The sequence below is a fragment of the Apis mellifera genome, linkage group LG10 (assembly GCF_003254395.2).
Source record: "Apis mellifera strain DH4 linkage group LG10, Amel_HAv3.1, whole genome shotgun sequence".
Taxonomy (NCBI): domain Eukaryota; kingdom Metazoa; phylum Arthropoda; class Insecta; order Hymenoptera; family Apidae; genus Apis; species Apis mellifera.
Genome location: NC_037647.1, coordinates 10,715,087 through 10,730,601, shown reverse-complemented (window position 1 = coordinate 10,730,601; position 15,515 = coordinate 10,715,087). Strand labels below are relative to the sequence as shown.

General features: G+C 23.0%; 1 protein-coding gene across 2 annotated transcripts; it reads left to right on the top strand.

Annotated features, from left to right (window-relative positions):
• Positions 1-1,717: 1,717 nt before the first annotated feature.
• On the top strand, positions 1,718-15,488 carry LOC551793. 2 transcript variants are annotated; one of them, XM_624178.6, is made up of 9 exons: positions 1,718-1,875; positions 10,747-11,099; positions 11,319-11,611; positions 11,825-12,411; positions 12,537-12,879; positions 13,003-13,368; positions 13,537-13,710; positions 13,780-13,993; positions 14,132-15,488. In XM_624178.6, the coding sequence occupies exons 2-9, from the start codon at positions 10,758-10,760 to the stop codon at positions 14,537-14,539; spliced, it is 2,727 nt and encodes a 908-aa protein (XP_624181.3). In that variant the 5' UTR covers positions 1,718-1,875; positions 10,747-10,757; the 3' UTR covers positions 14,540-15,488. The 2 variants fall into 2 exon arrangements, with proteins under 2 accessions (XP_624181.3, XP_026299177.1); XM_026443392.1 differs by lacking the exon at positions 1,718-1,875 and adding an exon at positions 6,000-6,114.
• The last annotated feature ends 27 nt before the right edge of the window (positions 15,489-15,515 follow it).

Below are 15,515 nucleotides of genomic sequence, written 5' to 3'. Positions count from 1 at the left end.
TTCTATCTGATACGTGTGTTTTATTGCAAGTATAAATATAAATTATTTTTTTATCTGATAAAAATCCTCGAGATATCATGTACAAACTAGATAAAAATCTTTTCCTCCATGCCGCTATTGCGAAAGAATGCCAAGAATGATAATGTTTTATTAAAAGACAACACTAAAAATAATTTATTTATTAAATATAATATATTAATAACTTATTACATATAATATATTAATAATAAAAATATTGTAAATTAGGATATATATAATATTCTTTATAGATTATTATCATAAAGATTATAAAATCGATATAATATTTATTTTTGTACATTTATAATATAATATTTATATTTTCTATATTAAAATTAATTGTAATTTTAAAAGAAAATAAAAAATAATGAGTATTTACCATCTCATAATTCATGTGCTATGAATATAGGCAAAAAGAGTAAAATAATAGAAGAAAAATAGAAATAGTTATAAAAATTGTGGAATCAACACCATGCCACAAATGAAACTCAAGATACAAGGAACTCAAGATATAAAAAATAGTAGAAAAAGGATAAAGATAAGATAGAAATTAACTATCAGCGCCATCTTTTGAATTCTAACAGCATTTCTTTAAAACAAAGTAAAATAAAAGAAGAATTGATTATTAGCGTCATCTTTTGATATCAGCTTATAAAGTATTTGTTTCTAAAAGTATTTAAGAGATGACGCTAGCTATCAATTCGTATTCTACTTTATCCTTTCGGTAAAGAGACTCTATTAATATTCAAGAGATGACGTTGACGATCAATTCCTGTTTTATCTCTATCTTTCTACTATTTTCTGTTCTTATATATTGAGTTTTATTTGTGACACTCTAAAGATGGCACTGATTTGACAATTTTTATCCTATCTCCATCTTTCTCTTATTATTTGCTTTCCTTATTTATATTTATTATTCAAATGCATTTAAGAGATGGCGCTATTGTCACAATTCTATCTTTTATGTATATATATATATATATATATATATTTATTTATATTTATATTTATATATCATACATTTTATTTGATCTTTTGTTTTATTTTTCAAATAAAATAAATGGAAATATATTTTAATTAATAATTTTGATATTAAATAGTATCATTATGAAAATTATACGTATTTATGAGTAATATTTAAAGCAGAATAATTAGCAGAACATTATTAGTTTATAATTTATTAGTTTATAAAATTAATTATATTTATTTTTTAATTAATTAAAATAAAATAAATACTGTTTATAACATTTTTATAATCATATTTATTATTGTATATTTCTATATATTCTTTATTTTTAAGTTCTTTTAAAGCAAATGCATTTATTTAAAATATTTTTACATTCATATCAAAATGATTTTTATAAAAATATAAAAAAAAATTTTATATATAATTATTATTGAAGTATATATATATATATCATCTTACTAACATTTTTTTTAATTTTTAAACAATGAAATAAAACAGAATTATTGTAGTTCTTCAAATATCATTTTACTACTATTTATACAATTATTTTTAAACAATCTATCAAAAAATTAAGATATCTTCAGAAAAGTTTCAAGTTTAGCTTCACCAGATGGCACAATCACCTGTTACCTGAATTTTTACCTGTATAACTCTAAGCATAAGGAATCAACCAATCACTGGGTCGATCCTGGGGCCTCACTAAACCCCCACTCTAAGTTACCGCCTGGCTTGAGTGCAACAGGCTACGAAGTTCAGAAATTCGTTCGTCATAAGCACGAAAACAATTTCAACGTTTTAACGCTGCTTTTCATCGCATCTTCGTTATATTATCGCATACATATCGTTGCATAGTGATTTTCGTGAAGTGCCATCAACAAAAATAAAAAGAGGTAAGCGATCTTTTTAAATTCGTTTGATATTTTTCTTACTATAAAGTGAATTGAACAACTGGTTCTTCATCGAAGCGATATCGAATCCGCTATTCGACTCCAGTGGTACGCCAACTAAGGACATTCCGTGGAATCGCCCTGCTTTAAGAATGTGAAATTGTGTGGGTGTATTTCCATTAGTTGCAGTTTGTTTCTTGAATACTCTTTTTGTACAATACAAACATTCTAGTTATTTTACATTTAACACTACATAATTTTTCACGCATTTATTGCTGCCATGTTTGAAGAACAAATTTATACTAATCGTATTATCATATTCTTCCTAGCTTATTTCTTTACCATTTTTTTTTTTAATTTAATTTCAATATCATTTTAAATAATATATTCGATAGTCCCAGTTTCACTTCTTATTTAAAGTATAATTTCGATATTATATTATCAATAATGTAATCAATAATTTAAAAAAAACAAAAATTTGGTACAAAATATGGATATAAATTTTTTTAATTATAATTTTTAATATTATGTCAACTATATAAGATTTTAATTATTTTTATAAATTAATATTTATTAAAATAAAATATCAAGCACTTAATATCAAATATTATATTAAATTTTACCGTAAGGCTGAGTTACGAAAAGTTTTAGATAAAAAAAATTTAGTAAAATTTTAATGATTAGTGCAATATATTAAAGATAAAAGTTAAAAAAACATAATGAAATTTTATAAATAACTATACGAATTAATATGCACAAAAATATAATTTCATTGATTATTCTTTTCATCAAAATGAATTTGGAATTTGCTTTGGAAATATGGTATATTTGCTTTTATATTTCTGCGTTCATATCTAAAAATAATTATTTAACAAAGTTATAAATATATAACTCATATTTTTAAGAAAACAATATCTATATATTTTTAAATAGCTAAAAAATTGTAACTACTTTAGCTCAAAAATATTGTTTTTTTACATGTCAATTTTACTTTTTCGTGTGATTAATATTAATTAAGCATGCATACTCAAAATGTAAATATATACTTAAGAAACATTTAAATAAGAATAATTTAGTAATGCTTCAAAAATTCGCTACTGTTCATTTACTTTCAATCAATTTAAACACAAAATAATGCATATTAATTGCAACAACAGAATTAATTTTATATTTACACGAAAGATTAAATTTATGTAATGTAACTATGATGTGCTATTTGATTATTGTTGCATACCTTACATACGTATCAGCAGCCATAGATTAGCTTGTATTTTTTGTGTTCTCATTGGCGCCAACATTGAAACGATGAAAGCGATAAGAAACAAAAGACGCAGGGTAGCATATTTATAAAAATTTGATTATCAATTATTTTGAAAGTTTTTATTATAAATGAATTTTTTTTTAAATCTTAAAAAATAGTTATCTATTATATATTGATCGTATATAAAATATAGTTACCTCAAATAGAATACATATTTAATATATACTAAATTATATATTTATTTCAATGAAAATATTTTTGCAAAATTTTATTTAAAACAAAGATAATAGAAATATTAAAATAATAGAAAAATTCTAAATATAGATACTTCTAAAAATAATCTGTTCAAATTATGCATTAACGATTTTGCATTTTTATTTTGTATTTCTTAATTTAGCAATATATTTTATCTTAAATATTGATTAATAACAATGAAAAATAAAAACTAGTTTATAATCAGATTTATTTCATAAATTATTATAATACAAATTGCTTATAGAAATAAATCACAAGTATTCATAAGACAAGTATTTGTCAAATATTAAAATATTATATATTTTTCTATTCTAAAAACAAAACAATTTAGATATCATTTGTATCACTTAAATGTTACTTTTCATATACATACATATTATGTATATATATATATATAATGAAAATATACATACATATTAATATAAGTAATATTTTTACGTAAGCAATATAGATCAGTAATCACATATACAATATATACTCTGTGTATGCTATGTAAGAATTCAAAAACTGTCTATTATGGTAATTTAGCTAAAAAAAAATCTATCTGTATTCTTTTTTTATAGTATTTATGGCAAAAGTTATAGTTTGATAATATAATTATATAATTTAGCTGGATAAAAAAATTTGAAAAGTTAAAAGATTTTATAAAATTATGAATGTTTGAATATTTAAAAGATAAATTGTTGTTTATTTAAATCTTTTCAGCATTCAAGAAATCTAAAACAATAATATTTGTATTCAAATATTATATTGTCTAAATAGTGCAAGTGATATATTACATTTTATTTATTTTACAAAATATTTTAAAAAATAAAAGTATAGAATTTTATTTTTGAATTTAAATCCATCTATCTTATTTCAATTAGATCTTAATTAGTTCTTTTGATGCTTTCTTGCATCAATAACAATGATATCTATGAAGGAATGCATGCATGCTGTCTAATAATATTTCGCATCCATCTATACGGTTCGATTGTGTAATATCAAGGTCAGTGCCCATTTGAATAATCTATTTTTATCCAAGAGAAACTGTGAAACTTGATTTAAACTTCGGTATTAGTGATTGTGAAAGAGTACGTACATAAATGATGGTCAAGGTAGAAACGTCATCCTATAATTATTTGCAGCATACATAAACAACATACAACAATTATCTAAGGTTATTAAGATAAAAAAATATAAAGGATAACAATAAGTAAACTGTTAATATTTCTATATCCAAAACGTTATTTCTATATATAGTTGTTTTTTTATATACAGTTTACATACAATTATTTTTTTAAAAAGTTAGAAGCAAAAGAAATATTAGAAATGTTCTTTGGAATGAATACTTCTTGAAAAAATATATGTGCAAAATTGGTTCTTGTAAAATACTGTCATTAAGAAGAATATGAATTATTGCTTTAAAATATCATATATATTTAAAAAAAAAAATATCATGTACATTATTTCCTTTTTTCTTTTAAAACATGATTTTTAAGTTACAAATTTGTAAAGTAGTTTAATATTTTTATAAAATTTTTATAAATATTTAAAACAATAGAAATATCTAATAATTTTTAAAATAATTATTTGAAAAAAATTTTTATATCATGTTTCTATAATACTATAAAAAAGTAGTTATATTTTAAAATGATTAATATTTAAATAATAATATATTCTTCGAAACAAATTTTATAAAATAAAAATAAGAACATTTATTTTATTTGAATCATCTATAAATTACATAATGACTCGATTATTTAAACAGATTATTAATAGTGATATTATATCACAGTATCGATAATTTATATATTTTACATCATAGGATATTCACACAAAATTGTATTTATTTCATTCATCAAGTAAAAAGTATAATAATTATTTAATATTTAAAATAAAAAATAATTGTAAACACGATTCGAAATACAATTTCTAAACGCGATTGACATACTTTTATGAATCGAATTCGGTTAAAAATCAGGCTATTATACGTTACCATAATTTCATCCTTCTCTTGATACATTGAATCAAGATCAGAAACGATCGTACTCGGCTTCTGAATGAATAAATACCGAGTGAAAGAGCCGGTTCGCCAGATGCCTCGATTATCTTCTTTTTTCCCCCTCTATTTGCTTTTTCTCTTAGCTATAAACATGATACTCCTGAATACTCGTAAAAAGTAAGTTTTTTCATATGTACGTGAAATATTTTGAAAATGATAAATAATTCGAAATTTATAGAAAAATGACATTGGTAGCCATTCGAAATAAACGGATGTCATCTGGAAAGTGTTGGACTCCCTAAGTATGAAACCTTAGCTTACGGTACCATACATAGATATATATAGGTTCTGATATAACAGATTTCCTATGATGCAATCAACGTATTTTTGAAATATTATATAAATATATTCTTAAATAGTTATACATATAAAATAACATTTACTTCAGCAGTTTTATTGATTTACTTCTTCTAAAATCAGCTTTATGTTTATGCTTGCAACGGATAGATTTATAACGCATGCGCGTGAAAAAGAAAACCTAACCAAACAATGCATACGTATGTATAATATATCGATGTTGAGCTGTCATTGATATGTGCGCGTTAAACTGCGTTTTCATTGAAACGTTAAACTTTTTGATTGATGTTATATGTTCTTGGAAAAAATCGGAAATATTTCTTCCCGTTTCTATTGATAGTTATAAAACTTATACTTGATATCTGGTTTTATAAGAATAATATATGTAAGTATCCAAGTATTATTTTTCTTCTATCTTCAAATTATGATACTTTATTATAGATAAAATATTTTTAAAATTTTATTAAATGTTCAAAACTATGTCATGTATTTTTAAAATACTTTTAAAAGCTTTTCATAGATATTGATAAGAATGAATATTTTTTGTATCTGATATTCTCTCTGTGGCATGTATAATTATGATTGAAGAAATCGGATCAAGCAAATAACGAAATAAATCAATAATATCAATTAAAAAAAATTTTAAAAATATAAATTTATCACTATATCATTTCAAATATTTAATAAAATGATCTAGAAGATGTGTAATTATATTTATTTCTTCTTAATACTCTTGGATTATTAAAAATTTGATCAAATTGAATTTACTCACAAAATTAAGTAAAAGAAAATTGTTAAAAATCAATAGAAAAGATTCTCTGTGAGAATTTTTATCAGAGATAAATAAATATAATTATAAAGATAGAAATAAAATACTGATAAAATTATGATTATAAAGAAGCAACTTTTAAAAAAATTAATGTCTAATAAAGCCATATCGCATTGCAATTTTCTTTAAAGCTAAATTTTCTTTAATTTATCAGTTCAAAAGAAAATAATAAGAGTTTGTAATATTTAAATGTAAAATATAAAATTGATTGAATATTCATTTCAAATCAAACATTATGAAGACAAAAAAATTTTAATTTTATTTTTAGTTTTATTTTTTCCACATATGACAAAAGAATAATATAAACAAAACGTACAATAAATTTTATAATATTGGATAATAAATTGTTTTAAATAATATATAATCATCTAACATTTAGATGTGTTCAACAAATTCTGAAATGGATGTAAGAAAATGCATTACCTGTTTAGATGTGCAAATTATTATCTCAAACATAAGATACAAAGGCGTAAAAAAGCAATGGCGTAGTTTCAGACAAAACAAATATATTATCAGTATATAAGATAAAGATAAAGGCTCTGATAAAACGATAAAAACTGTATATTCTGTGATAAACAGTGTACCGACAGAAAAGTTTAATGAAATCTAAATGCTATTATATTCCTCTGAAATGAAAAAAAATAAATGAACAAAAGATGGATTAGACACTGATTAAGATAAAAAAAGAGATATACATTTAAATATTCATTATATTATATTCGTTTGTGAAGTGGAATGGAATGAAATTTTATTTTGTTTCAAGGAGAATTTAACATAATTGTTTCTTTTCTGAGTACAAGTATAGGAAGACTATCTTAATAGAATTATTTTCTAAAAAATAATAATAATTAACGAAGAATCAAAGATGCACAATATTATTTTCAAATTGAATTTAAACTCTTCTTCGTTTTAGTCACACAAATAGTCAATTGGCAAGTCAATCGTATAATGCACGTGTACTGCACGCCCTCCTATTAATTCCGGATACAATAATGATACATTACATAAGTGATATTTGCACAGTGAAACGAGAACAGTATGATTAATTGAACTAGAGGAAATTGAAGACTCGCTTAACAATTGATTTTACGGTGAAAAACAATTTTTTTATCTGTAAAAAAAAAAAAATAATATGTAATGTAAATCAATTATATTTCATACTTCTTAATTGTTTGGAAAATATATCTCAATCGAAATATCTAAGAAACGATAAAGACGATTAAAATTGTTTTGATGTACGATTAATTAATAAATATATCTGATATTTCATTGAAATATGAAATGAAGTGAAATATCCACTTGCGAAATATATTTTTTTATTTTACTGTATCGACGCCAGATTGTGATCATTATGTTATAATAATGATATCTAATAATGTTTCTCTGTAGAGAGTGTGTCATTCGAGCCGGTTGATTTCACAAGAAATCACTTTACAGTCATACGACGAATTGGTATTGCACAGATTCGATCGAATCGATATGTAATTCTGACTAGGAGAACGCGTCGATAGAACACTTCTTCGACGTCATCTTATAATAAATATCTAACGTTATTATATTGGAATGAGATTTTTCCAAGAAATATATAATGTTTCATAACAAAAATTTTTTTCGTTTCATATAAAATATATCTTGAAAAAAAAAATAATCTTTCTAATATATATTTTTTCTATTTTCATTTCTCATGAAATGAAAAATTTTCAAACAGCGATTGTTTTTCTTCGTGCTTTTATAACTACATTAAAAATTTCTTTAAGATTATTTTATTAATTAAAGATATAGCGATTAGTTAAATAAAAAAATATCTTATTGGCAATATTATAATAATTATTATTAAAAAAAGATTCATTAAAAATTGCTTTGAAATATTGGTAAAAAAAAAAAAACAAAGAAATAATTACATAATTATATATATGCTTAGATATCGAATTATAAATGATAATGACTGCTTTTATTAGATTGTATCATTATTTTATCGAATTATATTTGTATCGATCTTTCGAGTCATTTTTTACCCAATTGTGATTTTCCCATTGTCGATAAATTTCTTAAGTTCAAAAATAATGAAAAAAATCGTTATTAATAATAAAAAGAATAAAATTTCTTATTCAATTATTCGTCGACAAAAATTCTTCGAAATTGTTATATTAAAAATAATTCTATGATATTTTTTGTAAATATTTTTTATAACAATTATTATTTCACTTTCAAATAAAACTTCAAGCTTCAAGATCACACAACACAGAAAGAAAAGTATGTTTACACGCGTGCGCATTCATCTATGAAATGTTTTCTGTGTTTATCTTTTTTATGCCAGTCGGTTTGAATCCATTGCTGACGATGCCTGCCTGCTACGTAGGTGGGCCTGGAATGTTGACTCGAAAATGCCAATCTCGAGATTTACACACTGTTCTGTTCGGAATAGGGTAGCTATATTATATATTATAATCTCTATTTTGTACGCGTTTGTCACGTCGAAATTGAAACGGAAAAGCAAAAGGGGACCACCACCTGCGTGGTTATTCTCGAAGACAGGTAACTTTACCTGTTTCCAACCGGCCGGATTTTTTGAGAGTCGAACAAAGAACACAACTGATACTTTCATGCACCCTACGACCTAAGCCTGTCTTCCACATCTTAAAGCGGCACGTTCGTATAACTGACCGTTTCGAAGTCCACTTTTTTTTTTTTTCTTTTAAATTACATTACGTCTTGACTTTTAAAATGCCATTTATTTTCAGTCGGCGAGGTCTTGTTATTCGTTATCTGTTAGACACGCATTTTTAACGTGCCTATCGATACGATTGAAAAAACGTGAATTTTTTTTCCCTTGTTTTATTATTAGAAGTGCACTCTTCGTATAGATATATAAGAAAAATTTATTTAATCAATTAAATTATTGGGTATTGAGCAAAAATAATAAAAGTATACTATAGATTTATATTTATTTATTTATATTCATAAATTTTGATAGTATTAATAATATTGGAATATACTTGCATAGAATATTGTTAGAAAGCTTCAATAGCAAATAGCAAAATTATAAGAATGTATGAAGAATTAAAAATATATATATATATATATATATATTTGTGATATAAATAATTTATATTCAATTGGTTTAATTTTGTAATTTAACTCAATTATCATTTCTTGAAAATCTATATAAACTTTTTTAAATTATAACAATAAATTAATAATATTCCTGGTAATAAATTGATAAAAAAAAAATGAATACAGTAGTTGAACATTGAACACAATAATCAGACATTAATGACAATGAGACACGTTTCGAGATAATATCCATATCGATTCAATGTCACTTTATAAAATGCATCTATGCTGTTAAAAAATCATTATTTAAGTTTCATTATATATATATATATATTTTTTGCATTTAAAATTTAATATTATCTCGATAAATAAAAAACTTAAGTGAAAATGAAATTTTTTCAATTTGTATCACATTTTTATATTAATTTTAATCTAATAGAAAGTACAACTGTAAACACGTAAATTTTTTATTAAATTGATCTTTAAAAATACTTAATTATTTCTATTTTATAATAATTAGACAATTTTTAATAATAATAGAAAAATATCTCCTTTATATTCTATCATTATTCTTATTCTATATTATTCTTATTAACAATATATTAATTAATAACATTTTATTGTATATATTTTTAAATTCTATAATATTATTAAAAATTAAATAAGATTACTAGAATATTATGTTTTTATTATTTTAATTTTAATTTTCCATAATAATACGTATTTCTTATTCTTAGGAATTTCAAATTAAATTTGATAAAAATTAATCTAACATCTCATTTCAGGTACAAAATTCAATTGTTAAAAGAGATAACAAGAAATATGATAGATAATGATTCTTATAAAATCTTTTAATTCTTATATTAAATTATATTGTATTCTTATTCATGAATAAATTACAATTTTTTTATTCTTTAAAAAGTTTGAGTATACAAGAGAATAATATATCAATATCTTATATTTTAATTATTAAAATTTTTGTATGATGCAAAATTGATTAATATTTTATAACAATATTTTTTTCGAATTAATTAATTTTTAAAATTTTTTAAATTTAAAAAAAATCATTGAATTAAACATTATAACTGAACAATTTTTATACATGTATATATAATTTAAATTTGTTATTTACAGTTATTTGCAAAATGAAACTGCTAGCAGTTTTTCTGCTAACAGTTTTACTGTTATGCGCATTGTTTTCATTAAATGAAGCTAACATTGATGCGTCACATGTACCATTAATTAAATCAAATCATTTAAATGATTCTCCGGAATTGAAAGAAGAATCTTTAACCGCAACAAAAGCTATATCGGAGAAAGAATCTTATTCCACTGATGCATCAATAAACGAACGAACAGAAACTGTCGCAGATAAAGAATTGAGGAAGGATGATCTTCAATTTATGAAAACTTTTCTTAATCTAAACTTTTCTAATCCTAAAGATATGCTTATGCAAGAAATTCATACATTGAACGAAGAATCTAAGGTAATTTGTATATTTTTATATTGTTTTAATATAATCATGTATTCAATATTATGATATTATTGAAATTTTAGTTCAATTTAGTATAAATAAATTAATTTAACTTAAAATAAATTAATTTATTTTTTTTTTATATAATATAATTTAATATAAAGATAATTGAAATAATTGAATTACGAAAATTATTCAAATATTTAAATAAAATTATGAAAATAATTATAGAATCAGAATAAAATTGCACAGCCTCTTAAAACAGAAGTTAAAAAGGTTAGAGTCTCAACTGTATCGACAAAAAAGAACAATTCAGATAACAGTGATACAACATTACTCGAAAATGAAAATATATCTTATGAAGATGATTTGAGTGAAGATGAAGAAGATGAAAGCGAAGATGAATACGAGGACGAGGATCGTGATGAAAATGATGATGAACCCGAGGATGATGAACAAGTAATGACACAGTGTCCTGATTATTGCAAATGTGCTGGAGAATATGCTGCTGTAACAACTGCAACGTATGTCTTAAATATAACATGATATAATTTAATTATTTTCTTTATATTAATTAAAGACAATATTTATATTATTAAGACAATAAAATTATTAATAATGTCATATCATAGATACTATTTTTATGCATATAAGGAATTTAAATATTTTATAAAATTTATAAAAGATATATTTATTAACAATTTTTTTCTATAAATATTTTTTTCTTTTATTTTCAGATGCACCAAACTCGTAGAACAACAATCTTTTAGCACGGGTATTGTCCATTTGCGCATTGAAAATGCTGGACAAATTCGTCTTGGCCCTCATGCATTTCAATCACGAGGCTTTCAACATTTGGAATCTATCACGATTACTGACACGAGAATAGTCGAACTGAATCAAACTGCATTTGATGGCATACCATATCTATTTTCTGTAAATTTAACGCGCAATGATCTTCAAGATATTCATCCAAATACTTTTCTAAATAACAAGCAATTGTCATTACTTGCCATTTCTGGAAATCCATTAAAACATACACAAGACTTGAAATTACCAAAACATAATAGTTTGTTTGATGCTTCATCCGTCACAGAATTTGATTTTTCTTTTAATGGTTTGACGAAATTGAAACGTACAGCATTTGCAAAAATGAAAAGTTTGACTTATATTAATTTAAAAGGCAATAAGTTGAAAGAAATTGATAGCGCAACTTTTAATATGTTGGAATCACTTGTAGAAGTAGATCTTTCGAATAATTTATTAAATGAAATTCCCGTTGATCTCTTTAATAAAAACGAAATTCAAACGCTTCGTATTTCTAGTAAGATTAATTAAATACAAATTTTAATATATAATACAATATAAAAATTTGTATTGAAAAATTAAATTATATTTAATAAATTATATTTAATAAATTGTATTTAATAAATTGTATTTAATTTTTAGGAAATAATTTCGCAAGTTTAAATACTATACAAGCATCAAAACTGAGATTATTAGATGCATCTAATAATAAAATCAAAATAATAGCAAAAGATGATTTTATTGGAATGCCCTTATTGGATCAGTTGATAATTACTTCTAATGGACTTAAAAGGATTCATCAACATGCTTTTGTTAATCTTGATCAACTTAATTATCTCGACATTAGTGATAATAAATTAACTCTTTTGACAGAACATCATCTAAAAAATAATGCAAGATTACAAGTTTTATTAATGAACAATAATCCGGAATTGGACACTTTACCCATTTTCAAAGCAGCTGATGTTGAATATAATACGTACAGGTAAAATAATTTTTTATTTAATTCTATTATATCGAATGTTGATTACAATTTTTCGATAGTAGTAGATAATATATACATAGATAATTCGTATATTTTAATATATTTATTAATTAATTTTTACAGTCTGTATCGATTTGAATGTTCAAATTGTGGCTTGCATTTCCTCGAAGAAGAAACTTTCAATGCCATGCCAGCAATGACACGATTAAATCTCTCTAGAAATCGTCTGGCTAGTCTTCCAAACGGATTTCTGAATAGTCTCTCATCCTTGCGAATTCTTGATCTTTCTGACAATATAATTAATTCTTTAGAAAGTGAAATGTTTCGTGGTGCTACCAGTTTAACTAGACTCAATCTTGCGGGTAATCCTTTGACAACATTACAAGTAACACCATTCCTGAAGACTCCCAGTCTTACTAAACTCGACGTAAGCAGATGCGCTTTGGAAAGAGTATGGAGTGAGGCTAGAGTTCCATTGACTACTTTACGGTATATAACATTATAATGCAAAAATAATTTTTTTTCATTTCTATTGAAAAATTTAATTTTTTAAATTATTTTATGAATAAAAATATAAAAATATATACAATTATGAAAGAAGATAAAATAAATCGTAAATAAAATTATAATTTACTAATACTATTATTTTATTTTTAGATATCTATCAGTTCGAGAAAATCTTCTTCATCATATTACCGTGGAAGAACTGAAAGCAATGCCGTCACTTGTTAGTCTGGATTTATCACATAATCCTCTTGATTGTGATGTTGAATTCAATGAAGCAGTTCAGTGGCTTACTGATCATGGTGTAACCCCAATTGAAACATCGAGGTATTTATTAATTTTGAAAATGTAAATTAAATAAAATATATAAATATTCATTTTTTTTATAATTTTCAGATATATAAGCAATTATGGTAATACTGATAATTATCAAGATTCTGAAGGTATTAGTCAATGGATAGATTTGGCAAAAGTAGTTTGTGACGGTATTAGTTCTGGACCACGACCGAGGCCAGTTCCTCAAAAAGAAAAGAAAAACAATTTCCTTGGTGGATTTGACTCATCTGAAGATTCTGATTCTTTATTAAGAAGCAATGCTAAAAGTGACGAAGTAAGTATAAATTTTATTATATTTTTGATTAATGATTTCACATACAATTATAATTTTAATATTGTTTCTCGGTTCAAAAAATATTAAAATTATATGTAAAAATTATTTTAAAAATTAATAATAACTCTTTCATATTAGGAATTAATTAAGTTGCAAATTGATCACGGAATAAAATTGAATGAAGAAGTTGAAAAAGCCTGGACAACGCAAGATCAAGAATATGAAGATTTTGTTACTTCAGAGAGTATAGAATATCATCCTTGGTATTCTAATGCACTTTGGCCTGTAATGATCGTGATAATCATAACTTCGATAATTCTCTTATTAACAGTGCATATTGCAATTCACTTGGCGAAACGCCGAGGCCAAGGACCCGTTATTAGGCCACCAATGATCCTACGGCAAGGTTTAATTGATAACAAGAATTGTGGTTTAGTGTACAAACCACTTCAAGAAGAAATTGCTACTCCCCATGTTCCGAAACGGGGAAGCTTTTATTCTAGTAGTACATTCCATTATGATAAAATTGTGCCAGAAAGCGTATAAAATTTATTATCAGCTACATAATCAAATTATCAATTACTTAGAATAATAATGTAATGCAATTTAATCTGCCGTTAAAAAAAAACAAAATTTTTAAAAAAATATTTTTAAATAAATCAATGACTTAATTACATTCAGGAAAATATGTTATATATAAACATAATATATTTATAATGATTAAAAAAATATAAATTTTTACAATTAATATTATAATATTAAAATAAAATAAAAAAAAAATAAATAAAATGAAATATATATATATTGACAAAGATAACTGGACTAAACTAATTATAGAAAAATACGTTTTTAAAGTACTCAATTTTCCGTATTCAAGATTTTTATAATACTTATTAATAATATTTTGAAAAAATTTTATATAAAATTTTCATTTGCATAAACAATTAATATTTTTTTTATTTCAAATAAAATAGTTTTTTATAAATCGAAATTATATTTTACTAATTAATATAACACTAACTATATATATTTAATTACTATTGCATATTAATAATTGTAGAATTATTTTGGGAAAATAAATGGATTACTATAAAAAAAAATTAGAATAAAAAAATTAATTAGAATAAAAAAAAAATAGAAACGAAAAATACAAAAACTAACAAACATTTTAAGAACAGGGTTTTAGAATACAATGAATATATTTTTATATTTTAAATTAAAACAATTTTTTAACATTCATCAAGTACATAGTTATAATAATATGTATGAAACGTAAATTTAATAATTTTTAATAGTGATAATATTATTTGCAACATTTAAGCCATGAAAAATAAGTACTTTTAAAAAAAAATATATACTACTAAGTATATACATATACTACTAAGTAAATTAATATTTCGTAGTATAAGTAGTACGTTATCTTGTACTATATATTATGCTACATATTGTAAATAATGTATAACGTTTAAATAAAAATTTTGATTATAATAAACAAGTAAAAATTATTTTTTAATACTCTATT